The sequence below is a fragment of the Pseudophryne corroboree genome, chromosome 9, assembly GCF_028390025.1.
Source record: "Pseudophryne corroboree isolate aPseCor3 chromosome 9, aPseCor3.hap2, whole genome shotgun sequence".
In the NCBI taxonomy this organism is placed as follows: domain Eukaryota; kingdom Metazoa; phylum Chordata; class Amphibia; order Anura; family Myobatrachidae; genus Pseudophryne; species Pseudophryne corroboree.
The window spans coordinates 457805703-457827575 of NC_086452.1; the positions used below are offsets into that span (position 1 = coordinate 457805703).

At 49.0% G+C, this 21873-nt stretch overlaps 1 protein-coding gene across 9 annotated transcripts in view; it reads left to right on the forward strand.

Moving 5' to 3' along the window:
- GRIP2 (glutamate receptor interacting protein 2) overlaps positions 1 to 21873 on the forward strand; it is a 594020-nt gene that overhangs the window by 512761 nt on the left and 59386 nt on the right. For all 9 annotated transcript variants that reach the window (XM_063941247.1, XM_063941246.1, XM_063941244.1 and 6 more), the window contains 5 exons: positions 7126 to 7284; positions 7554 to 7740; positions 13156 to 13301; positions 13829 to 13909; positions 18381 to 18444. In XM_063941247.1, coding sequence (XP_063797317.1) covers positions 7126 to 7284; positions 7554 to 7740; positions 13156 to 13301; positions 13829 to 13909; positions 18381 to 18444 — 637 coding nt within the window. The remainder of the gene's footprint in view (positions 1 to 7125; positions 7285 to 7553; positions 7741 to 13155; positions 13302 to 13828; positions 13910 to 18380; positions 18445 to 21873) is intronic.

Consider the following 21873-nt stretch of genomic DNA (forward strand, 5'->3'; position numbering starts at 1 on the left):
GTCAGTACAGGGTTGACGGGGCCAGGACAGGGGTGACGGGGCCAGGACAGGGGTGACGGTGCCAGCACAGGGGTGACGGTGCCAGCACAGGGGTGACGGTGCCAGGACAGGGGTGACGGTGCCAGGACAGGGGTGACGGGGCCAGGACAGGGGTGACGGGGCCAGGACAGGGGTGACGGGGCCAGGACAGAAATGATAGGGACAGGATAGGGGTGACAGGGCCAGGGTAGGGGCGGCAGGACCAGGACAGGGGTGACGGGGCCAGTATAGGGTTGACAGGGCAAGCACAGGGGTGACAGGGCCAGGATAGGGGTAACAGGGCCAGCATAAGGGTGACAGGGCCAGGATAAGGGTGAAAGGGCCAGAATAAGGGTGGCAGGGCAAGGCCAGGGGTGACAGGGACATGATAGAACACAGGGCACGGGAGAGATTGGTATTAGGGACAAAACAGTGGTGACAGACAGATGTGTCTTACCGGAGTCACTGCTGCTGGCTGCTGCTGTTCCATTCCAACCTGTTGGGATCTGCTGCTGCTGGAGACTTGGCATGGCTGACTCTCTCAGGCTGGAGTCCTGCTTTCTCTGCCAGTCCGCATCCCTCCCCCCCTCCTCAGTCACACACCGCAGACCTCGCGCAGCTGCCGGGCACTGTGGTAAGGTGAGACTGGAAATGACTGGTTAGCCCCCAGGAGATGCTGCGGCTGGAGGGAGGAGGGGGTCATAGCATGCACGTGGCGCGGACCTCACGGCTTCCGGGCACTGTGGTAATGGGAGACTGGGAGTGACTGGTTAGCTCCCAGGAGACGCTGCGGCTGGAGGGAGGAGTGGGTCAGAGCCTGCAAGCAGCTCGGATTTCTGCAGCGCTACCCGCCAGCTAAAGTGTGTGAATGAGCTGGGCGCACTCCACTGCGGGTGGCAGCGCTGCAGCTAGCGGTGGGGTTGTCGGGGCTGGAGATAACAGAGGCAGTATGGAACCTGCACAGCGGCAGGTGCCCCACTAAACTGCAGCTAAGAAGCGTGGAGTGTGTCAGAAAGTGACGCTCCTCCGCACCAGAGAGACCCTGCTGAGTATGCCGATGTGGGGGGTCAAGCACACAGTGAGCCGGTGCCCGTCTGTCTGTATGACATACCCCTCACACACCCCCATACCTCCCAAATGTCCCGATTTTCGCGGGACAGTCCCATTTTTTGGGGGCTGTCCCACCCGCGGGTCGCAGTGTCCGGCGGTGGGGGGGGGGGGGCAGTTGGAAAGCTCCTGTACTCGCTGTTCTGCTTAGCAGAGCAGCGGTGAATAGTGGAGACAGAGGGAGAGGGGGCATCAGGGGGTACGGATTACGGGGGGGTTCCAGCAGCAGAGCCGGATTAAGGGGGGGGGGGGTGGCCAGGGGATACGTACCGTTGGCCCCACAGTTTTAGGGGGCCCCCCGGCTGGAGTAGCTCTGTCCCAGCTCAGAAGCTCCCCCCGTCCTGCCAGCAACAGCAGCAGCATTGTGCTACAGTCAGCACACGCTGCTGCATATTGGCATGTCTGTGGTGTTGCAGGGGGGCAGCAGTCTCCCTGCTTTCTTCTCCCTGTGCGGGTGTGTAGGGGGAGCGACCACGTCCTATGGATTTAGCCCTAGCTGAGGGGCCAAAATCCCATAAAAAAATAAAAAAATAAAAATCGGAATTTGCATAAGGGGGCGTGGCCGCGCGGGCACGATTAGGCCACGCCCCCAACCCACAGCAGGCACAGCAATGAGATAGGGCTCCCCTGTCTCAAGTGCCCTGTGCCCCCCGGACTCATAATCAGCCCCTGGGGGCATGCCAGCAGCTCACAGAGCGCTGGGCAAGCCCCCTCACTGACGAAAACGGGGACCCTCCCGTGAAGCCACGCCCCCTTTTTGCCGAGTGTGTTTCCCTCCTTCTGCCTGGAGAAAGCTCCTGCAGAAAGCTGGGAGGTATGCACCCCTGCCTGTGACATGCCCAATGCCCATGCTATCTGCTTCTGCTCCTAGTCTCCTGTAGATTTGGCCAGATCTCTGTGACTCATTTGAATAACTCCGCCCACTGTTGTGACTCCGCCCAGCATTAGCAAATGAATCACAAGGTCACAGAATAGGGCTATTATATAGGAGATATATTATTATTTATTATTATTTTTTTTAATTTATTTATTTATATTTTTGGGGGGTAGATTTTTTTTTATTTTTTTTTTACTGTTTATTTTTATTTTTCAGTAGTGCCAGCATATCGCACATCATTACAGTGATTGTACGTTCACACCAGTCCTAGCCTGGTAGATTTAAAATCACTGACAGACACACACAGGCACAGATTACAGTCCCTTCCCTCCATAGCTAATTAATCTAGCAGTGTGTATTGGGACCACTTTCAGTGATCTTCTCTATGTCAGAGACGGGAGGCTGCTCCCATTCGGATTAATACACGTCACTATGGACAGAAATAACACATGCCAGAGCATTTATGCAGCATTGGTAGAATAGCACCGCGTTAACCCTAGATATAAATAGGACTACTTTCCATTTTGCTTAATGTATAACATCACTGGAAACCTGGAACACGGCCTCAGCCACTCAGTAACAGGGTTCCGGAGAGTTACTCTGCGCTTGTACTGTGGCGCTGTCACCGTGACCTGTGCACTGTGTGATCCTACAATGTTGCTTGTTATGCATAGAGCAGGCCTGGCCAACCTGCGGCTCTCCACCTGTTGTGAAACTACAAGTCCCAGCGTGCCCCTGCAACAGTTTTGCTATTAGGGAATGCTAAAACACTGGCAGGGCATGCTGGGGTGTGTAGTTTCACAACAGCTGGAGAGCCACAGATTGGCCAGGCCTGTCAGAGAGCCAGCGGCATTCTATGTAAATGAGGAGCCAGATACTATAATGAGAAAATGAAACTTTATGAATTGATCTATACCTGCTTTGGAAAACACACAGGTTCAGGTAATTCGTCACCACAAACCGTATTTCTCCACATAGTGGCCTCTGAATGGGAGTAGAAGCTGCCGTCTCGCTCATGGTGACCAATCAGATTGTCATTAGCTTTCTTTTTCATAAAAAATAATAATTAAATAGCTGGTTATATCCTCTCTTGCAGTGAAATATTCAGCATTCTTGAATGTTTTCAGAAGAGGGATTTTATCAGCGAGGCAGAAATCTGTGCCAGGAGATGGCATGGCCTGGCGGAGGCCTTGTGGCAGTAACGGGTTAATACTACATCTGATTCCCCATAAGCGGGCACATGGATAGGAATTAGCCGGCAGCACTCTGCCATGGCTGTATGAAGATAGATGGCCGTCTGTAGTAGAGTGTAGGAAGCCTGACAGATGCCAGTAACTAATTAGAGAACATCAATATCTTACGGGATCTGGAACAGTAATAAGAGCGCACATGCGGGACCGGGCAGCGGACGCCCAGTGTTTATCACCGATGAGGAAATAAATAGAGTAATAATGACAGAACATTGTAGATTAATGAATGGCGCTCTGCAAGTTTCTGTTGAAGTTAGAAAAATAAAATAAAAATCTGGTTCCCATGTCCAGTCACTAGAGATTCCATCTTATTTATACTGGACATGCTGGAACATGTAGTGTACAATAGTTGCAATCTTTTTCTTCCTTGTCTATCCATAAACAGAGCTTTGTGTCTTATTTTTGATGGGGTCAGGACGAGGAGGTGGTGGTTTGGGGGGGTTGCTTTTTATTTTTAGCAATTAGGGTCTTGTATTTTATTTATTTTTTAGCCAATTACTTTATTTTTTCAGTGTCCTGTGAGTTATTGTAGATCAGGCCTTGTCTATTTACTTCTACACTGTGCTTCTCCACGGCCACTTTATACGTGAACGGGATACACCGTGCTCCTCCACGACCACTTTATACGGGAACGGGATACACTGTGCTCCTCCACGGCCGCTTTGTACGGGAACGGGATACACTGTGCTCCTCCACGGCCACTTTATAAGGGAAGGGATACACTGTGCTCCTCCACGGCCACTTTATACGTGAACGGGATACACTGTGCTCCTCCACGGCCACTTTATACGGGAACGGGATACACTGTGCTCCTCCACGGCCGCTTTGTACGGGAACGGGATACACTGTGCTCCTCCACGGTCGCTTTATAAGGGAAGGGATACACTGTGCTCCTCCACGGCCACTTTATACGTGAACGGGATACACCGTGCTCCTCCACGCCCACTTTATACGGGAACGGGATACACTGTGCTCACAACCACAACCTTCACAACCACTTTATACAGGAACGGGATAAACTGCTCCTTCACAGCCACTTAATAAGGGAACGGTATACACTGTGCTCCTTCACGGCCGCTTTATACGGGAACGTGATACACTGCTCCTTCACGGCCGCTTTGAACGGGATACAATGTGCTCCCTCATAGCCAATTTATACGGGAACGGGATACACTGTGTTCCTCTGCGGCTGCTTTATACGGGAATGGGATACACTGTGTTCCTCTGCGGCTGCTTTATACGGGAATGGGATACACTGTGCTCCTCCACGGCCTCTTTATACTGGAGCGGGATACTCTGTGCCCTCCGCGGCTGCTTTATACTGGAGCGGGATACACTGTGCTCCTCCACTGCCGCTTTATACGGGAACGGGATACACTGTGCTCCTCCACGGTCGCTTTATAAGGGAACGGATACACTGTGCTCCTCCACAGCCGCTTTATACGGGAACGGATACACTGTGCTCCTCCACGGCCGCTTTATAAGGGAACGCGATACACTGTGCTCCTCCACGGCCACTTTATACGGGAACGGACACACTGGGCTCCTCCACGGCCGCTTTGTAAGGGAACGGGATACAAGGTGCTCCCTCACGGCCGCTTTATAAGGGAACGGATACACTGTGCTCCTCCACGGCCGCTTTATAAGGGAACGGGATACACTGTGCTCCTCCACGGCCGCTTTATACGGGAACGGGATACACTGTGCTCCTCCACGGCCACTTTATAAGGGAACGGGATACACTGTGCTCCTCCACGGCCGCTTTATACGGGAACGGGATACACTGGGCTCCTCCACGGCCACTTTATAAGGGAACGGGATACACTGTGCTCCTCCACGGCCACTTTATAAGGGAACGGATACACTGTGCTCCTCCACGCCGCTTTATACAGGAACGGATACACTGTGCTCCTCCACGGCCGCTTTACACGGGAACGGGATACACTGTGCTCCTCCACGGCCGTTTTACACGGGAACGGATACACTGTGCCCCTCCACGGCCGCTTTATAAGGGAACGGATACACTGTGCTCCTCCACGGCCGCTTTATAAGGGAACGGATACACTGTGCTCCTCCACGGCCGCTTTATACAGGAACGGATACACTGTGCTCCTCCACGGCCGCTTTACACGGGAACGGGATACACTGTGCTCCTCCACGGCCGTTTTACACGGGAACGGATACACTGTGCCCCTCCACGGACGCTTTATAAGGGAACGGTTACACTGTGCTCCTCCACGGCCGCTTTATACGGGAACGGGATACACTGTGCTCCTCCACGGCCGCTTTACACGGGAACGGGAAACACTGTGCTCCTCCACGGCCGCTTTATACGGGAACGGGATACTCTGTGCCCTCCGCGGCCGCTTTATACAGGAACGGGATACGCTGTGCTCACAACCACAACCTTCACAACCACTTTATACAGGAACGGGATAAACTGCTCCTTCACAGCCACTTAATAAGGAAACGGTATACACTGTGCTCCTCCACGGCTGCTTTATACGGGAACGGGATACACTGTGCTCCTCCACGGCTGCTTTATACGGGAACGGGATACACTGTGCTCCACGGCCGCTTTATACGGGAACGGGATACATCGTAATCTCAATAGCATTGATTTCTTCTCTAAAAAGTGAGATTGGATAACCAAGGTTAAAATCAGGCGCAGATTGGGTAGTTCTAATGCTGCTGCTACACAAACAGAACTAGTCAGTCCTATTAAAGACACCGAAAAAACATAATAGTAAAATAGCAGCACTGGTAATGAAAGATTATCAAAAACAGATGGATGGAATGAAGGGTTCACATTTAATAGAAACAAACATACATATCATTTGTTTTAAAATTCATAAATAAAGTAAAAGGTCACCAAATTCAAGCTGCTCAATTAATAGTGTCCGTTCCTTTTGGTATAACCCGGACTGCAGATGGGTGTACAGGAAAATATTAGGAGCTGAATGCACAGTCCAAATGGAAATCATTACCACATATGCACCGCTGGAGGTGCAGTCCCTTGAAGGAGTGTCCTGGGTCCTCACCAGAGTATGGTGTCTTCGATGTGGAGTGAGCGTTGGAAATGACCCCAGAAGCGAATCTGTTCACCAAGAATTGGTTCTGCGAAACTGATTAGATGTCCAGTATTGGTCTGGGCACGTCGGGGGCAGCATCCAATTTTGTATAGGTAACCAGGGATAACACCTGACGCGTTTCACTGCAGTTACTGAAAAAGCTGTTTTCTTGTACACCCATCTGCAGTCCAGTGTATACCAAAAGGAACGGACACTATTAATTGAGCAGCTTAAATTTGGTGACCTTTTATTTATGAGTTTTAAAACAATTGATATGTTTGTTTCTATTAAATATGAACCCTTCATTCCATCCATCTGTTTTAGATCATCTTTAATTACCAGCGCTGCTATTTTACTATTGTGTTTTTTCGTTGATTTCTTCTCCGTCTCACGTTTCTAACGTGTGTTTTTGGGTGCACCTGTGACAGTAGGGATTTCTATCCTCCGTTCCCCCACCCCCTTATGCAGGGGTAGTTCAGAAGACAGGTGGGCTTACACCTTGAAATACACTTGGTGGATAAGTAGATTTACTTACGTAAACAGAACCGCCTGGGGTGTATGAATGAATGTTTCTGACTTGGATGAGTTAGTAAACCTCATACTGTTTGTTTAAATACAAATGAGAACTGAGCATATTCCACACAGCGCCTCCCACTCACAGACAGGGGTCATGGCAGCCCCTAATCAGTAGATGCTGACATTATAGTCCTGTTATCCTGCATATTACCCAGCATTTCTGTATTTCGGATATGAATACAAAGTGTGAGCTGTAATTTGATTTTCTTTTTCGTCTTCTTTCCAGCTTTGGTCGCCACCAACTTCTCTTCCTCATCATCTGCGGGAACCCCGGGATTTAGTAGCAGCCAGAACTCCAACACCCTTCCCCGCTCTGCACATCAGATGAGCCCAAGGACCACCCTGACCAGGAGGCGGCAGCGGAAAAAGGACCACAAGAGCTCTTGTAAGGGGTCTCCCGAATCAGCCCTCACACGGGCTTTAGAATCTTCAGTTACATGTTATACAATTGCAGTGACGCGTCTAACTATAATCTATATGTGAGTCGCAGCCACTGTGTCTGATATAATGCAGCGTTATTTCCTATGACACCTGCAAGAGCTACAGTATAGAACTGGTCCCTGCTGGACGGAGTTCAGCTACCTGCAGTGTCCCTTGCAGTGACCTCTTGTCTCTTTGCAGTATACCTGGCAGTGAACTCTTGTCTCTTTGCAGTGTCCCTTGCTTCCAGCACTGTGGGTCCCGGTGGGCAGATCATACACACAGAGTGCACAGAGATCGTCCTGCGTGGAGACCCACTAAACGGCTTCGGGATTCAGCTGCAGGGGGGGATATTCGCTACGGAGACCCTGTCTTCCCCTCCACTAATCCGTTTCATTGAGCCAGATAGCCCTGCTGAGAGGTGAGCCGCCCTGTGCCGAGATAAATGTGCGCGCATTGCGATTACTTCACAGGCCCGCGCTTCCGAGCTGCCAGTTGGATTAAGGTTCAACATGAAACACTTGCTAATTAATCCAGAGGCGTTTTATCCCAACACATGGCAACCCTGTCAGGATGCTGACCTACATATATATTTAATGTTGTGTAAAGCCAACGAACTGAACGTTGAAATTTTAACACTCCAAAAATACATTTGTTCTGTTATGGGTGCAGTCTGGTATTTAAGGGCAGACGTAGGGCGGATGGATTAGTACCCAGTTTAACCACGTACGTGTCCCGACACCTGCCAGAGTTATGGTGCAAATGCTGGGACTTAAGCTGGCGCTCTCCTGTCCGTGCAGAGGGGTATGGGCAGCCCCCCTACTAAGAGTAAGTAGGAGCCACCACTAATCTCATAGGATGTGTTTCAGGGGCTAGAATGCACATTTACTAACACATGATTTTTATTTCATTTTTAAATGTTAGTAAATATGTGTTTTAGCTCTGGAAACATATCGATCTGAAATTGATGAAAACCAACGTTTAGTAAATATGCCCTAGACTGTTACCAACCAGTCTCAGGATGCGCAATACGGACTAAACAATAACACGAAGAAAAGTCATTACAACGCAATACACGAGGCACCTGTACAATCTGCCTTACTGACACAGAATACACTACTCCTTTAGCTGTGACCCGATACAACCTATTAAAAGGTATCTTTGTTAATTACAACAATGTAATACAGTTGCAGGCAGGTGGCTATGGGATGGTTAGGCTCCTGCAGTCCAGGGGGTATTCAATATCTGGCCCCTCCAGCTGTTGTGGAACTACACATCCCAGCATGCCCTGAAACAGTTTTAACATGCCTTAATAGCAAAACTGGGGCAGGGCATGCTGGGATATGTAGTTCCATTGCAGCTGGTGGCCTGCGTGTTTAATACCTTTTATATTGTGTATAGTACCTTGCAGTGCATGCTGGGAGTCGTAGTTCAGCAGTAGAGGAAAGCATCAGATTGCATGCATGGCACCCCAGCTGGGAAACAGATAAAGCCCCGGGTAACGCGAGGGGCTGATTTGGGCCTATAAGCCCTGATAGGGTTACAGCAGCTCTGGTGCAGACTGTGTCAGAATGACAGATTTTGTGCAGTGTGCGTGAAATGAGCAGTAACCGGGCTCGCAGGGACAAACTCCGCTCTCCCACAAGGACACTCGTCCTGCCGGCCGTCCCAGGCTCTCATTGACCGCGGTTTTTAATTAGCCTCTGCATCGACACGCAGGAACCATGTCCTCTGCCAGCGCTCTCCCTGCTGTCTCTGGCCCGCTCTGCAATCGAATGGCTCCCGGAGATTTACATTATAGACTTTTGTGTCTGTGTCGCCCTCGGTAAAGGGGTCAGGAATTGGCCCTGCGGCCAGTCACCATCCTGTTTTCCTGTGGAGGGTGACCCCTAGTATAATTAATTCTTCATGTGGCCCAGGGACATCGCCAACTGCCATAGCTTAATACCCTTTCCTGTCAGGCCTCCCACCCCCACCTACCTGCGGGGCCCAATGTGTCCTAATCAGGGGGTGTTATCCTGCAGATGCCGTCACCTTGGAGCAATCCTCCACATTCTTACAACGTACAGAGTGCACGGTACTCAGTCACTTACATGCAGGGAGGAGGGGAGGGTAAATAATGGTTTCTTTAATGAGGACGCTACTCCCATTAAAATGAATCCAGTCACGGTTATCCATACGCAGCTCTACTCTAGTACATTTGAACTCCTATGCTAATTTGCCTCTAATTAAAAAGAAAAGATGGAGCAAATGAAGGGACAGGAACTACACATGTGTAATTCTTCTATATAAAAGGAGACAGGCCTGCAATTGCTTTTCCTACCCAGTCACAATTACTGCCCCACACTAACTAAAAGTGCACCAACATTAACCAGCTATCACAGGACCACAGACACCCTTTATAATGCCATCGTTAATGGACGTCTTCACCAACTCCACTGCTGAAGCTTCCACCGACATACATCTTCCACATTCTCCAGAGCCAGCTCATTTATCATAGACCTGTCCTGGCAGTGCCGTGGCTTCCAGGTACCCGACTCGGCGCTTAAAATGCACAGATCGTTTCAGCGCGGATTGGAACGATGTATCGCACACATCGTATAGTGTGTACCCGCAATTGTGCCTTCATGACGGCTGTTCGTCGCACCTGGGGTGATGCAATGAACAACGCCTTGCAGTTACATGCATGCTGAGATGATACATTGCTCCGTCGTACACCGGATAGTGCAGTGTGTACGGCGCCTGCGATGTCTTTTTACATCGTGTTGCACAGTCGGCTGGAACACACATCGCACAGTGTGTACCAAACTTGACAGTACTTGCACTTAAGCTGGGTACACACTGCAGCGATGTCTGCACAATATGCCGATTCGTAACGACATATTGCCTACATGGCTCAGTGTGTACGTAGGATTGCACGCTCCCGCGGACGCTAGCGACGGACGCTTGGCTGTATTTTCTGCACATAAAACCAAGCGTTGTCGCTAGCGTCCTGTAGTATGCTAAAGAAGGATGGAACATGTTTGTTCCGACCTTCATTAGAATCGCCCCAGTGTGTACACACGATCTGGGGCTGACGGGGATTCGTTCAGACGTCGGATCGAATCCTCGTCACTCTAACGTGTACCCAGCTTTACATTGTTACACTGTATGTCTGTGCATCCTCCAGGCTCCTCAGCAGTTTTCATTAGTGCCTTTATATCACACAATGTCTATCACTAATCGGGCACCTTCTCTCTTGGGACTTTTTTTTTTTTTTAAATGTTTTTTATTACAGTCCTTTTAAAAAAACAAAAAAAAAAACCTATAAATGAAAAGAAATGATAATTTAATGCACATTGATCAGATAGCATTGTAAAGGTCGAACAAGCTAGAATGGGTGGTCTTCAGTATGCCGGCTGTCGGGATCCCGGCGCACAGTATACCGGCGCCGGAATCCCGACAGCCAGCATACCGACACTTATTCTCCCTCGTGGGGGTCCACGACCCCCCTGGAGGAAGAACGCGCGCCACCGTGCCCGCAGCGTGGCGAGTGCAGCGAGCCCGCAAGGGGCTCATTTGCGCTCGCCACCCTGTCGGTAAGCCGGCGGTCGGGCTCCCGGCGCCGGTATGCTGGTCGCCGGGAGCCCGACTGCCGGCAGACCGTACTACACCCGCTAGAAGGTGTCTGTCCTATAAAGACAACTCTGGAGACTTCTAAATTTTATTTGCAAGCTCTACATCTCCTCCTCTCTAAATGTGTCTTCTTTTCTACTCCCGCTTCGTGTCCTCATCTTCTTCTTCTTTTCTTTCTTTTTTATTTAACATCTTACCAGGACCGTAGTGAAGGTTGTGTGACCAGTATCACCACCCAGGGCAGCATAGTCACTACTCTGATTGTACCCACATAATCTGCAGACATTGGGCCTAATTCAGACCTGATCACTGGCTAGCTATTTTTTGCAGCGCTGCGATCAGATAGTTGCCGCCTACAGGGGAGTATATTTTCACTTTGTAAGTGTGCGATTGCATGTGCAACCAAGCGGTACAAAAAAGTTTTGTGCAGTTTCTGAGTTGCCCAGAACTTACTCAGCCGCTGCGATCACTTCAGCCTGTCCGGGACTGGAATTGACGTCAGACACCCGCACTGAAAACGCTTGGACACGCCTGCGTTTTTCCTATCACTACCAGAAAACGGTCAGTTGCCACCCACAGACGCCTTCTTCCTGTCAATCTCCTTGCGATCAGCTGTGCGAATGGATTCTTCGTTAAATCCATCGCTCAGCAATGATCCGGTTTGTACTCGTGCTACGCGGCTGCACATTGCGGTGAATGCGCAGTTATGACCTGATCGCAACGCAGCAAAAAAACCTAGCGTGCGATCAGGTCTGAATGACCCCCATTGTCCTTAGGACGTGCCTGGTGCCCATATTCTCGCTCCCCCGTGGTCGTCGTGTAATGTCATGACATCACATGCGCTGAGGGTGGTGTGTGCCAGCACAGGGAGTGTCGGAGCCCTGCTATGGAGGTGCAGTTTACTCTCCCCTTACTGCGCTTACTTCTCATCTTCTCTTTTATTTTACTTTATTTATTCGGGAGAAGATGATGGAAATGTATCACAACTTGTAAAGCGTGGCAAAGTTGCCCATAGATACCAATCCGCTTCTACCTATCATGTATTTTATTAAAGCCAATCAGGAGCTTATAGGTTGCTGTGCGCACATTCTCCATTCTTTAGAAGTTTAGAAGTCTTGATACATTTGTGCCGTAGTCCTTGCAGCTCTATATGTAACGAGGTGAATATTTTGCAGATAATCTCTAGTACGGCTTTTAAAGAGCGACCGAACATCAGGTATTTAGGTTTTGTTTTTTTTTGTTACTTTTTGATTAGAACATTGTCATGCACCAAAGTTTCCATTAAAGGTACAACAGTGCCACCTATGGGCCGGCCGGTGGTACACCACACGTTTCGCAGCTATTCATTAGCGAACAGGTTGTTTTTTATTTTATTTTTATTCCATGACTATATTTATAAAATTAGATATTAAAAATTCTTTGGAAACTTTTCAGGATATTGTCGGGAAACGTGAAACTGCTTATACTGTATGCAAAGCTGGTGTCCGTGTCAGTACAAAGTATAAAAGTGACGGGCATCTTACATTTAATATAATGGTTGGTTACTGCCTCCCAGCCCTGAGGCCATGAGCTCAATTCCTGACCAAGACACTTTGTGGAGTTTGTATGTTCTCCCCGTGTTTGCGTGGGGTTCTCTCCGAGTGCTCTGGTTACCTCCCACATTTAACGATCAGACTGAAGAGTGACAAATCCACAGCTCTCAGAATAGCAGAAATAGCTGCAGTTCCTGGATTGTGTATGTATACGATGTGTATGTATACGATGTGTGTGTATATGTATGTGTGTGTGTGTGTGTGTGTAATATGTAATGTTGCTGCTCTTTGCTGCTGAATGATACATTTATTTTGAATGCCATTTGTGTCGTACATCGCTTTACACAGCTATTTATATAGCGCGCACACATTCCGTATCGCTTTACGTAGTATTTAGCCATTCACATCAGTCCCTGCCCCAGTGGAGCTTACAATCTATATTCCCTACCACATGTATACACTTGCACACTAGGGTTCATTTATTTGGCTCTAATTATCCTACCAGTATATTTTTAGAGTGTGGGTGGGAAACCCACTCAAGCACAGTGAGAACATACAAACTCCACACAGAGCCTTGGAGGGGATCAAGCCCAAGACCTCAGTGCTCTTATACAGCAATGCTAACCATTACACCATCAGTGCTGCCCAATATATCTCTAGTGACCCTTCCACCTACTGTTTATCACTAGGTGTGGGCTGTTGCAGGTCGGAGATAGACTGCTCTCCATTAATGGAATCCTTACAGAAGACGGAACTCTAGAAGAAGCCAATCAGCTCTTGCGGGATGCGGCATTATCCAATAAGGTGGTCCTGGAGATCGAATACGATGTTGCAGGTGAGCTGTCTGTGACTGGTGTGAAAGGCTGGCTGTCTCCTATAGACTGTCTCCAAGTCGAGACTTGAGAGATGATGGTGTCTCGAATTATTAGTTCCCAGCGCAGATTTAACAGGAACAACATTTGTGGAATCTGTGAAAGGCGCCAGATACTCCGCACTTGCTCCAAGTACAGCAGAAGGAGCGTGGGTTTGTGTACACACATTTACCCTTCCCTCCCGAATCATTATCGCCCCCATATTTCATACACAGAAAAGAAAGCATCAACAATTTATGTAGCATTAAGTGAGACAAAAATAGTCCTATCTTCCCATTTACAGTAGCTGACCTGCAGATCCCTGGGAGCTGTGGCACTATAAGGCTCAGCATGCCCTAATTGGTGCTTGCAGTATTGTCCCTTCTTGGTCTTGGCATCAGCGTGTGAAGCCCCCTCTGTATATTGTGTAGCAGTGTCGCACAGATGGCTGTCTGGGGGCTGTGACCTACATTCCCCTCATTAATTCTCTCTCTTATCTGGTTACTCCAAGAGTCTGTGGTTCCGAGCAGTGGTACGTTCCACGTCAAGCTGCCAAAGAGGAGAGGAGTGGAGCTGGGCATTACCATCAGCTGTGAGTAGGGGGGATGGGTGCTGCAGGTGACCCCAGGTGTGGGAGAGGGTGTTATTACATAATTGTGTGTGTATAAATGTACGTATATTATAATGTAATATATGGGATGTGGTCATAATACCAGCTGATCCAGGATCCCGACACATCCCGGAGGTAAGTACGAGGGTTTAGGGTTAGGCTGTGGGAAGGGGTGGGATATGGGGGAAGGATAAAAATACATACAGGGAAGGGTCAGTAAAATAAAAATAAAAAATAATTTTTTTTGGAAGTCGAAAGCTTCCGTCTGTCGAAAAGACAGCAGTTTTCGACTTTTTTTTAGGTCGGAAGGGGTTCCGACCTATTCAGTCTAACCCCAAGTTATTTGACAAGTCGAATAATTAGACTTGTTGAAAAGCACGTGGATCGGCGGAATAGCTGCCGATCCACGTGCTTGTGGTTTTGGCCCCCTTTTTCGACCATCTCAATTCAACTTTAAAAAAAAGTTGACGTGAGATGCGGGAGCAGAGACCGGGAGAGCCGTGGGCAGACGGAGAGCAGCACCGGAGGATGTCACAGCAGCGTCCACCCGGCTCCAGCAAGCGAGACCTCGCTTGCTGGATCCGCGTGGACGCTGCCGTGAGCGGCGGCTGTGATGCGGGGAGAGCAGGGATGGGGAGCGGCAGAGAGGTGAAAGAAGGGGGGGGGAGCTGCGGGCAGATGGGGGAGAGCAGCGCTGCTTTCTCTGTCTGCCCGCGGCTTTCTTTTGTCTTAGCTCCCGCATCTCAATTCAACTTTTTTGAAAGTCGAGTTGAGATGACATTGAATAGCCCAGGTCGGAGTGATGAATATCGGAGTGGATCCGACTTCAATTGAATATACCCCATAGTCTAAGATACGTGAGCAAGGAAATGTAAATATGCAACGCCAAACCTGAAAAACTGCCTACAAATACACGATGGAGTCACATTATTGTGACCACCAGCTAATAGCCGGAGCACAGCAGCGAGACGGACTGAACTGTCATCTTAGACACACGTCTGGTAGCCCCCAGGTCCATTGTGACTGTGCGATGCTCCACTGTAGCATGTCGGTCGGCTCTCGCGCACCTTTGTAGCCAACGTTCACCTCTCGCATCAGTTGCGCATGGTGTTCCGGAGTTTCCACGTCTGTTGTTCGCAATGGCGCCGTTGTCCAGTCACTACAGCAGCACGCGTACAGTTCACAAAATTAGTCACATTAATCAGCGCTGGCTCTCTGGGGCAACGCCGATGAGGAAGAGCAAGTGAGACACCACCTCCATTGAAGTGCAGGGCCGCATCAGAGGCAACCCCTGAAATCGGGTTCAGTGTGGAAAATCACTGGCCAAAGCTTACGGATGCAAAGCACGCTAACAGGTGCCACGGTGCGGCTTGCACGCATACAATGAAGTACATCTGCATGCAGTGTCCTGGGTGCTACGCCAATTTTCACACCAAGTGTTAAAAATTCAGTTTGTGGAAAAGGCTACTTTCTAGGTATGACGCAAACTCAGAAGTAAATGAAAATATTTGTTGTACATTTTTGTTTCTGGATGGATATGTCCATAAATAGGCATAAAAAGCGTATTGCTTTCAACTATGAGGATTTTTTGTTTTTGCAGAAAAAATACCGTAAGCAACATAGGGGGACATTTACTAAGTAGTGATAAGAGCGGAGAAGTGAGCCAGTGGAGAAGTTGCCCATGGCAACCAATCAGCACTGAAGTAACCTCTATAATTTACATACTATAAAATGATACAGAGCTGCTGATTGGTTGATGGGGCCACTTCTCCACTGGCTCACTTCTCCGCTCTTATCACTGGAAAACACTGACTGTTTGGAGTCCTGAGGACCGAGTTTGAGAGTTTTATGCCTCTGATGCATGTTCTTTAGTTTCATAAAAAATCTAAAACTTTTTTTTTTTTAAAGTCCTGAAGACTAATTTTTTTTTAAATCTTGCATTTGGTTATCTTAATTCATGCATGAAAGGGTTAATCTATAAATGTAAAAGCAATAGCATAAACCTGTTTGGAGACAAGTTGCCTGTGTCCTGATTAGAAATTGTATGACGGAGTGAAGTCACATGGAAAACATAGTGTTGGACAGAAGTTTCCTTCTCAGGATCTGGTAACTTTAAACTACTGTTCTCTTATCTGGTTGGGTATAAAATACCACTGGTTGGGTAAGTAATACCCCTTTCACATCGCACTGAAAACCCGGTACCGACACGGCATATTGCTGTGTCGAAACGGGTCCGTGTGCGATGTGAAAGGTCCTTTGTTGAAATAGCGGGTCACCTGACCCAGTAATTCAACCCGGTAAAAAAGAAGGGTTCTTACCAGGTTGATTACCGGGTCAGGCGCAGTGTGAATGGGAGCCGTTCCGATGCAAATCGGCTCCCATTCACTGCATAGGCAGAGGCGGTGCAGGAGATGAGCTCATCTCCCGGCGCCGCCTCCACCTCGCCCCTGCTGCTGCTGCTCCCTCCGCTGCTATGGCAACCGACCCGGTATATTGCCGGGTCGGAAAGCCAACAGAGGAGCGCAAATGCCGGATTCCACCCGGTAAGTACACGTTTGTCTTACCGGGTAGGATCCGGCATTTGCGATCTGAATGCGGTATAAGTATTCATGAAGCAGTGAATACAGTGTCGAAACAGACCAGTGGAGAAGTTGCTCATGGCAACCAATCAGCATCTCCCTTACATTTTATAGAAGGTACTTGATGAGGCTTCCTACAAAGATGATTGGTTGCCATGGGCAACTTCTGCACTGGTCTCCTAACTCCTGAATCCGTTCTCTCTTTCAACCGGACTCTTTACTCCCATACATGTGAAAGATTCCTCTGCATTATTGATCTGTTCCAATCCGCGTGCCATAAAACAGACACCCGCATATTTATTAATGTTTAATTAACAGACAGCAAATCTCTAGCGCTGCCCTTTCCATAAACACGTGTGACCTCTATATAGAAAGTGCCGCACGTGTGTACGCAGACCCCGCAGCGTGGCTAATGAGCGGATCCCCTGCTAATTCCCTCATATTTCCCACAAATTTATGAGCCAGGCTTAGGGAGCAGGAATTGGCCTTGTCGCTAGCAGGTATTGGAAATCAGTACACGCATCATCTGAGTGATTAGCTTTTACTGGTCCTAAAGATGCAATAAATGTCACCATTTGTTTTTGTATTTTGGGGCCGCTTATGCGATGGGACTATTTATGCGCTGGCCATTTCCTTAGAGGACGCCTGCAGTCCGGGGGAGCGTTCCCCCAAACCAGACGACGTGTCAGATTAGGAATCCACGGCCGCCTCCAGGCATCTCCTTCCACTCGTTAATCATCTCCAAAACGGAGCTCCCTGCGGAGACGATGCTGAATTAATGAGACATTTATTTATCAGTGCGCAATTGATCTCCCATTATATTTTTCCTGTGTCGTTTCCTGTCCCAGTGGAAGTATACTCCCGGTGATTTATTATCTCTGAGTCCCGGGGCAAACAGTCGTAGTGTCTGACATAACGGAGTGCCATCCGTTGGCGGGCTCTCCTGTCCTCCAGCGGCGTAATAGTACATAGTATACGATGGGTGAATGAATAGGTGCCCCCAATGTCCTCCTATAATTCAGTGGAACGGTGTTATGCTAAATACTGGAAAAAGAGATAAATTACCAGTACGTAAGGAAGGTTCTGTCAGGTTTGGGCCTTATAGAACTATTTTATAGTCCGTTCTCACATGAAACTGAAGCCTTTAATATAATCCATTTGCAGCTAATATAATAAAGAAGTCTGAGGTATTGTACCATTGTCTGGCCACAGACGACATAATTCTTCATACTTATAGCCGTGTCCTTAAACCTTCCTGCCTAGCGAGGTAGGTATAGGTAACGGCAGAGTGAATACACACGGTGAGATGACTAATGTCCGTTTGTGAAAGGCAGAGCCTGTCCTTGCCCCAGTAATACATTAATATGGCCTTCCACCATCAGCAGCATTACAGACGTGTGCAGGGATACGTCATGTGAGGAAAATGGACGACGTAACCCCTGCAAGCTCTCGGTACCCATACTATAAGTAGGGCAGAGACGGGTAGGAGAAGCGGTAGCAGATTAATGGTTTGGGTGATGGAAGGAACCATGAAATTGGCAGCCGTTGATTAAACTCTGTCCATTGTTGGTGATGTGCGTGTGCTTATTGCAGGAACCTGAGGTTGGGATACATTGCATGGGTGAGGTTTGTATATTGCTGTAATAGTAAGCACTATATAAGTGACGGGTATAGGGGCGAGGAAGCCGATAGCGGAGGACGGCATTGTAAGATGGAGGAGAGACGCAGAACGCTGATTTTCTACATGGTCGGAGACTTCATACGTTAGTAAATGGGGAAAAGACGTGGCCTAGCGAGTTTCTGAGGCGGTTATATCACCGCCATGTACCTTATGTTCCTACAGAGACTTCATTGTGTGTTTCTTGTGCCCACAGCCAGCAGAAAACCAGGCGAGGCTTTAATTATATCCGACATCAAGAAAGGCAGCGTCGCACACAGGTGGGCATTGTTGCGGCAGCGTTGGTTTTATTTTGTTTACCTAAATTTTCATTTCCATTGATCCTTCAGTCTGTTTAGACCCTTTTTTTCTGACGTCCTAGTGGATGCTGGGAACTCCGAAAGGACCATGGGGAATAGCGGCTCCGCAGGAGACTGGGCACAAAAGTAAAAGCTTTAGGACTAGCTGGTGTGCACTGGCTCCTCCCCCTATGACCCTCCTCCAAGCCTCAGTTGGATTTTTGTGCCCGAACGAGAAGGGTGCAATCTAGGTGGCTCTCCTGAGCTGCTTAGAGTAAAAGTTTAAATAGGTTTTTTATTTTCAGTGAGACCTGCTGGCAACAGGCTCACTGCATCGAGGGACTAAGGGGAGAAGAAGCGAACTCACCTGCGTGCAGAGTGGATTGGGCTTCTTAGGCTACTGGACATTAGCTCCAGAGGGACGATCACAGGCCCAGCCATGGATGGGTCCCAGAGCCGCGCCGCCGGCCCCCTTACAGATGCCAGAAGAGCAGAAGAGGTCCGGAAAATCGGCGGCAGAAGACGTCCTGTCTTCAATAAGGTAGCGCACAGCACCGCAGCTGTGCGCCATTGCTCTCAGCACACTTCACACTCCGGTCACTGAGGGTGCAGGGCGCTGGGGGGGGGGCGCCCTGAGACGCAATAAAAATACCTTAGATGGCAAAAAAAATACATCACATATAGCTCCTGGGCTATATGGATGCATTTAACCCCTGCCAGTTTTTCCTTAAAAAAGCGGGAGAAAGGCCGCACACTGGCGCCATTTTCCCTCACAGCTCCGTTGGAGGGAAGCTCCCTGGCTCTCCCCTGCAGTCCTGCACTACAGAAACAGGGTAAAACAAGAGAGGGGGGGCACTAATTTGGCAGATAAATCAATACAGCAGCTATATAAGGGGAAAAACACTTATATAAGGTTATCCCTGTATATATATATAGCGCTCTGGTGTGTGCTGGCAAACTCTCCCTCTGTCTCCCCAAAGGGCTAGTGGGGTCCTGTCCTCTATCAGAGCATTCCCTGTGTGTGTGCTGTGTCGGTACGTTGTGTCGACATGTATGAGGAAGAAAATGGTATGGAGGCGGAGCAATTGCCTGTAATAGTGATGTCACCCCCTAGGGAGTCGACACCTGACTGGATGGTCTTATGGAAGGAATTACGTGATAGCGTCAGCACTTTACAAAAGACTGTTGACGACATGAGACAGCCGGCAAATCAGTTATTACCTGTACAGGCGTCTCAAACACCGTCGGGGGCTCTAAAGCGCCCGTTACCTCAGATGGTCGACACAGACCCAGACACGGACACTGACTCCAGTGTCGACGGTGAGGAAACAAACGTATTTTCCAGTAGGGCCACACGTTACATGATCACGGCAATGAAGGAGGTTTTGAACATTTCTGATACTACAAGTACCACAAAAAAGGGTATTATGTGGGGTGTGAAAAAACTACCCGTAGTTTTTCCTGAATCAGATGAATTAAATGAGGTGTGTGATGAAGCGTGGGTTTCCCCCGATAAAAAAATGCTAATTTCTAAAAAATTATTGGCATTATACCCTTTCCCGCCAGAGGTTAGGGCGCGTTGGGAAACACCCCCTAGGGTAGATAAGGCGCTCACACGCTTATCAAAACAAGTGGCGTTACCGTCTCCTGATACGGCCGCCCTCAAGGAACCAGCTGATAGGAAGCTGGAAAATATCCTTAAAAGTATATACACACATACTGGTATTATACTGCGACCAGCAATCGCCTCAGCCTGGATGTGCAGTGCTGGGGTGGCTTGGTCGGATTCCCTGACTGAAAATATTGATACCCTGGACAGGGACAGTATATTATTGACTATAGAGCATTTAAAGGATGCATTTCTATATATGCGAGATGCACAGAGGGATATTTGCACTCTGGCATCAAGAGTAAGTGCGCTGTCCATTTCTGCCAGAAGAGGGTTATGGACGCGACAGTGGTCAGGTGATGCGGATTCCAAACGGCATATGGAAGTATTGCCGTATAAAGGGGAGGAGTTATTTGGGGTCGGTCTATCGGACCTGGTGGCCACGGCAACTGCTGGGAAATCCACCTTTTTACCCCAGGTCACCTCTCAGCAGAAAAAGACAACGTCTTTTCAGGCTCAGTCCTTTCGTCCCCATAAGGGCAAGCGGGCAAAAGGCCACTCATATCTGCCCCGGGGCAGAGGAAGGGGAAAAAGACTGCAGCAGGCAGCCTCTTCCCAGGAACAGAAGCCCTCCCCTGCTTCTGCCAAGTCCTCAGCATGACGCTGGGGCCTTACAAGCGGACTCAGGCACGGTGGGGGCCCGTCTCAAGAATTTCAGCGCGCAGTGGGCTCACTCGCAAGTGGACCCCTGGATCCTGCAGGTAGTATCTCAGGGGTACAAATTGGAATTCGAGACGTCTCCCCCTCGCCGGTTCCTTAAGTCTGCTTTACCAACGTCTCCCTCCGACAGGGAGGCGGTATTGGAAGCCATTCACAAGCTGTATTCCCAGCAGGTGATAATCAAGGTACCCCTCCTACAACAGGGAAAGGGGTATTCCACGCTGTTTGTGGTACCGAAGCCGGACGGCTCGGTGAGACCTATTTTAAATCTGAAATCCTTGAACACTTACATAAAAAGGTTCAAATTCAAGATGGAGTCACTCAGAGCAGTGATAGCGAACCTGGAAGAAGGGGACTATATGGTGTCTCTGGACATCAAGGATGCTTACCTCCATGTCCCAATTTGCCCTTCTCACCAAGGGTACCTCAGGTTTGTGGTACAGAACTGTCATTATCAGTTTCAGACGCTGCCGTTTGGATTGTCCACGGCACCCCGGGTCTTTACCAAGGTAATGGCCGAAATGATGATTCTTCTTCGAAGAAAAGGCGTCTTAATTATCCCTTACTTGGACGATCTCCCGATAAGGGCAAGGTCCAGGGAACAGTTAGAGGTCGGAGTAGCACTATCTCAAGTAGTACTACGACAGCACGGGTGGATTCTAAATATTCCAAAATCGCAGCTGATTCCGACGACACGTCTGCTGTTCCTAGGGATGATTCTGGACACAGTCCAGAAAAAGGTGTTTCTCCCAGAGGAGAAAGCCAGGGAGTTATCCGAGCTAGTCAGGAACCTCCTTAAACCAGGCCAAGTGTCAGTGCATCAATGCACAAGGGTCCTGGGAAAAATGGTGGCTTCTTACGAAGCGATTCCATTCGGCAGATTCCACGCAAGAACTTTTCAGTGGGATCTGCTGGACAAATGGTCCGGATCGCATCTTCAGATGCATCAGCGGATAACCCTGTCTCCAAGGACAAGGGTGTCTCTCCTGTGGTGGTTGCAGAGTGCTCATCTTCTAGAGGACCGCAGATTCGGCATTCAGGACTGGGTCCTGGTGACCACGGATGCCAGCCTGAGAGGCTGG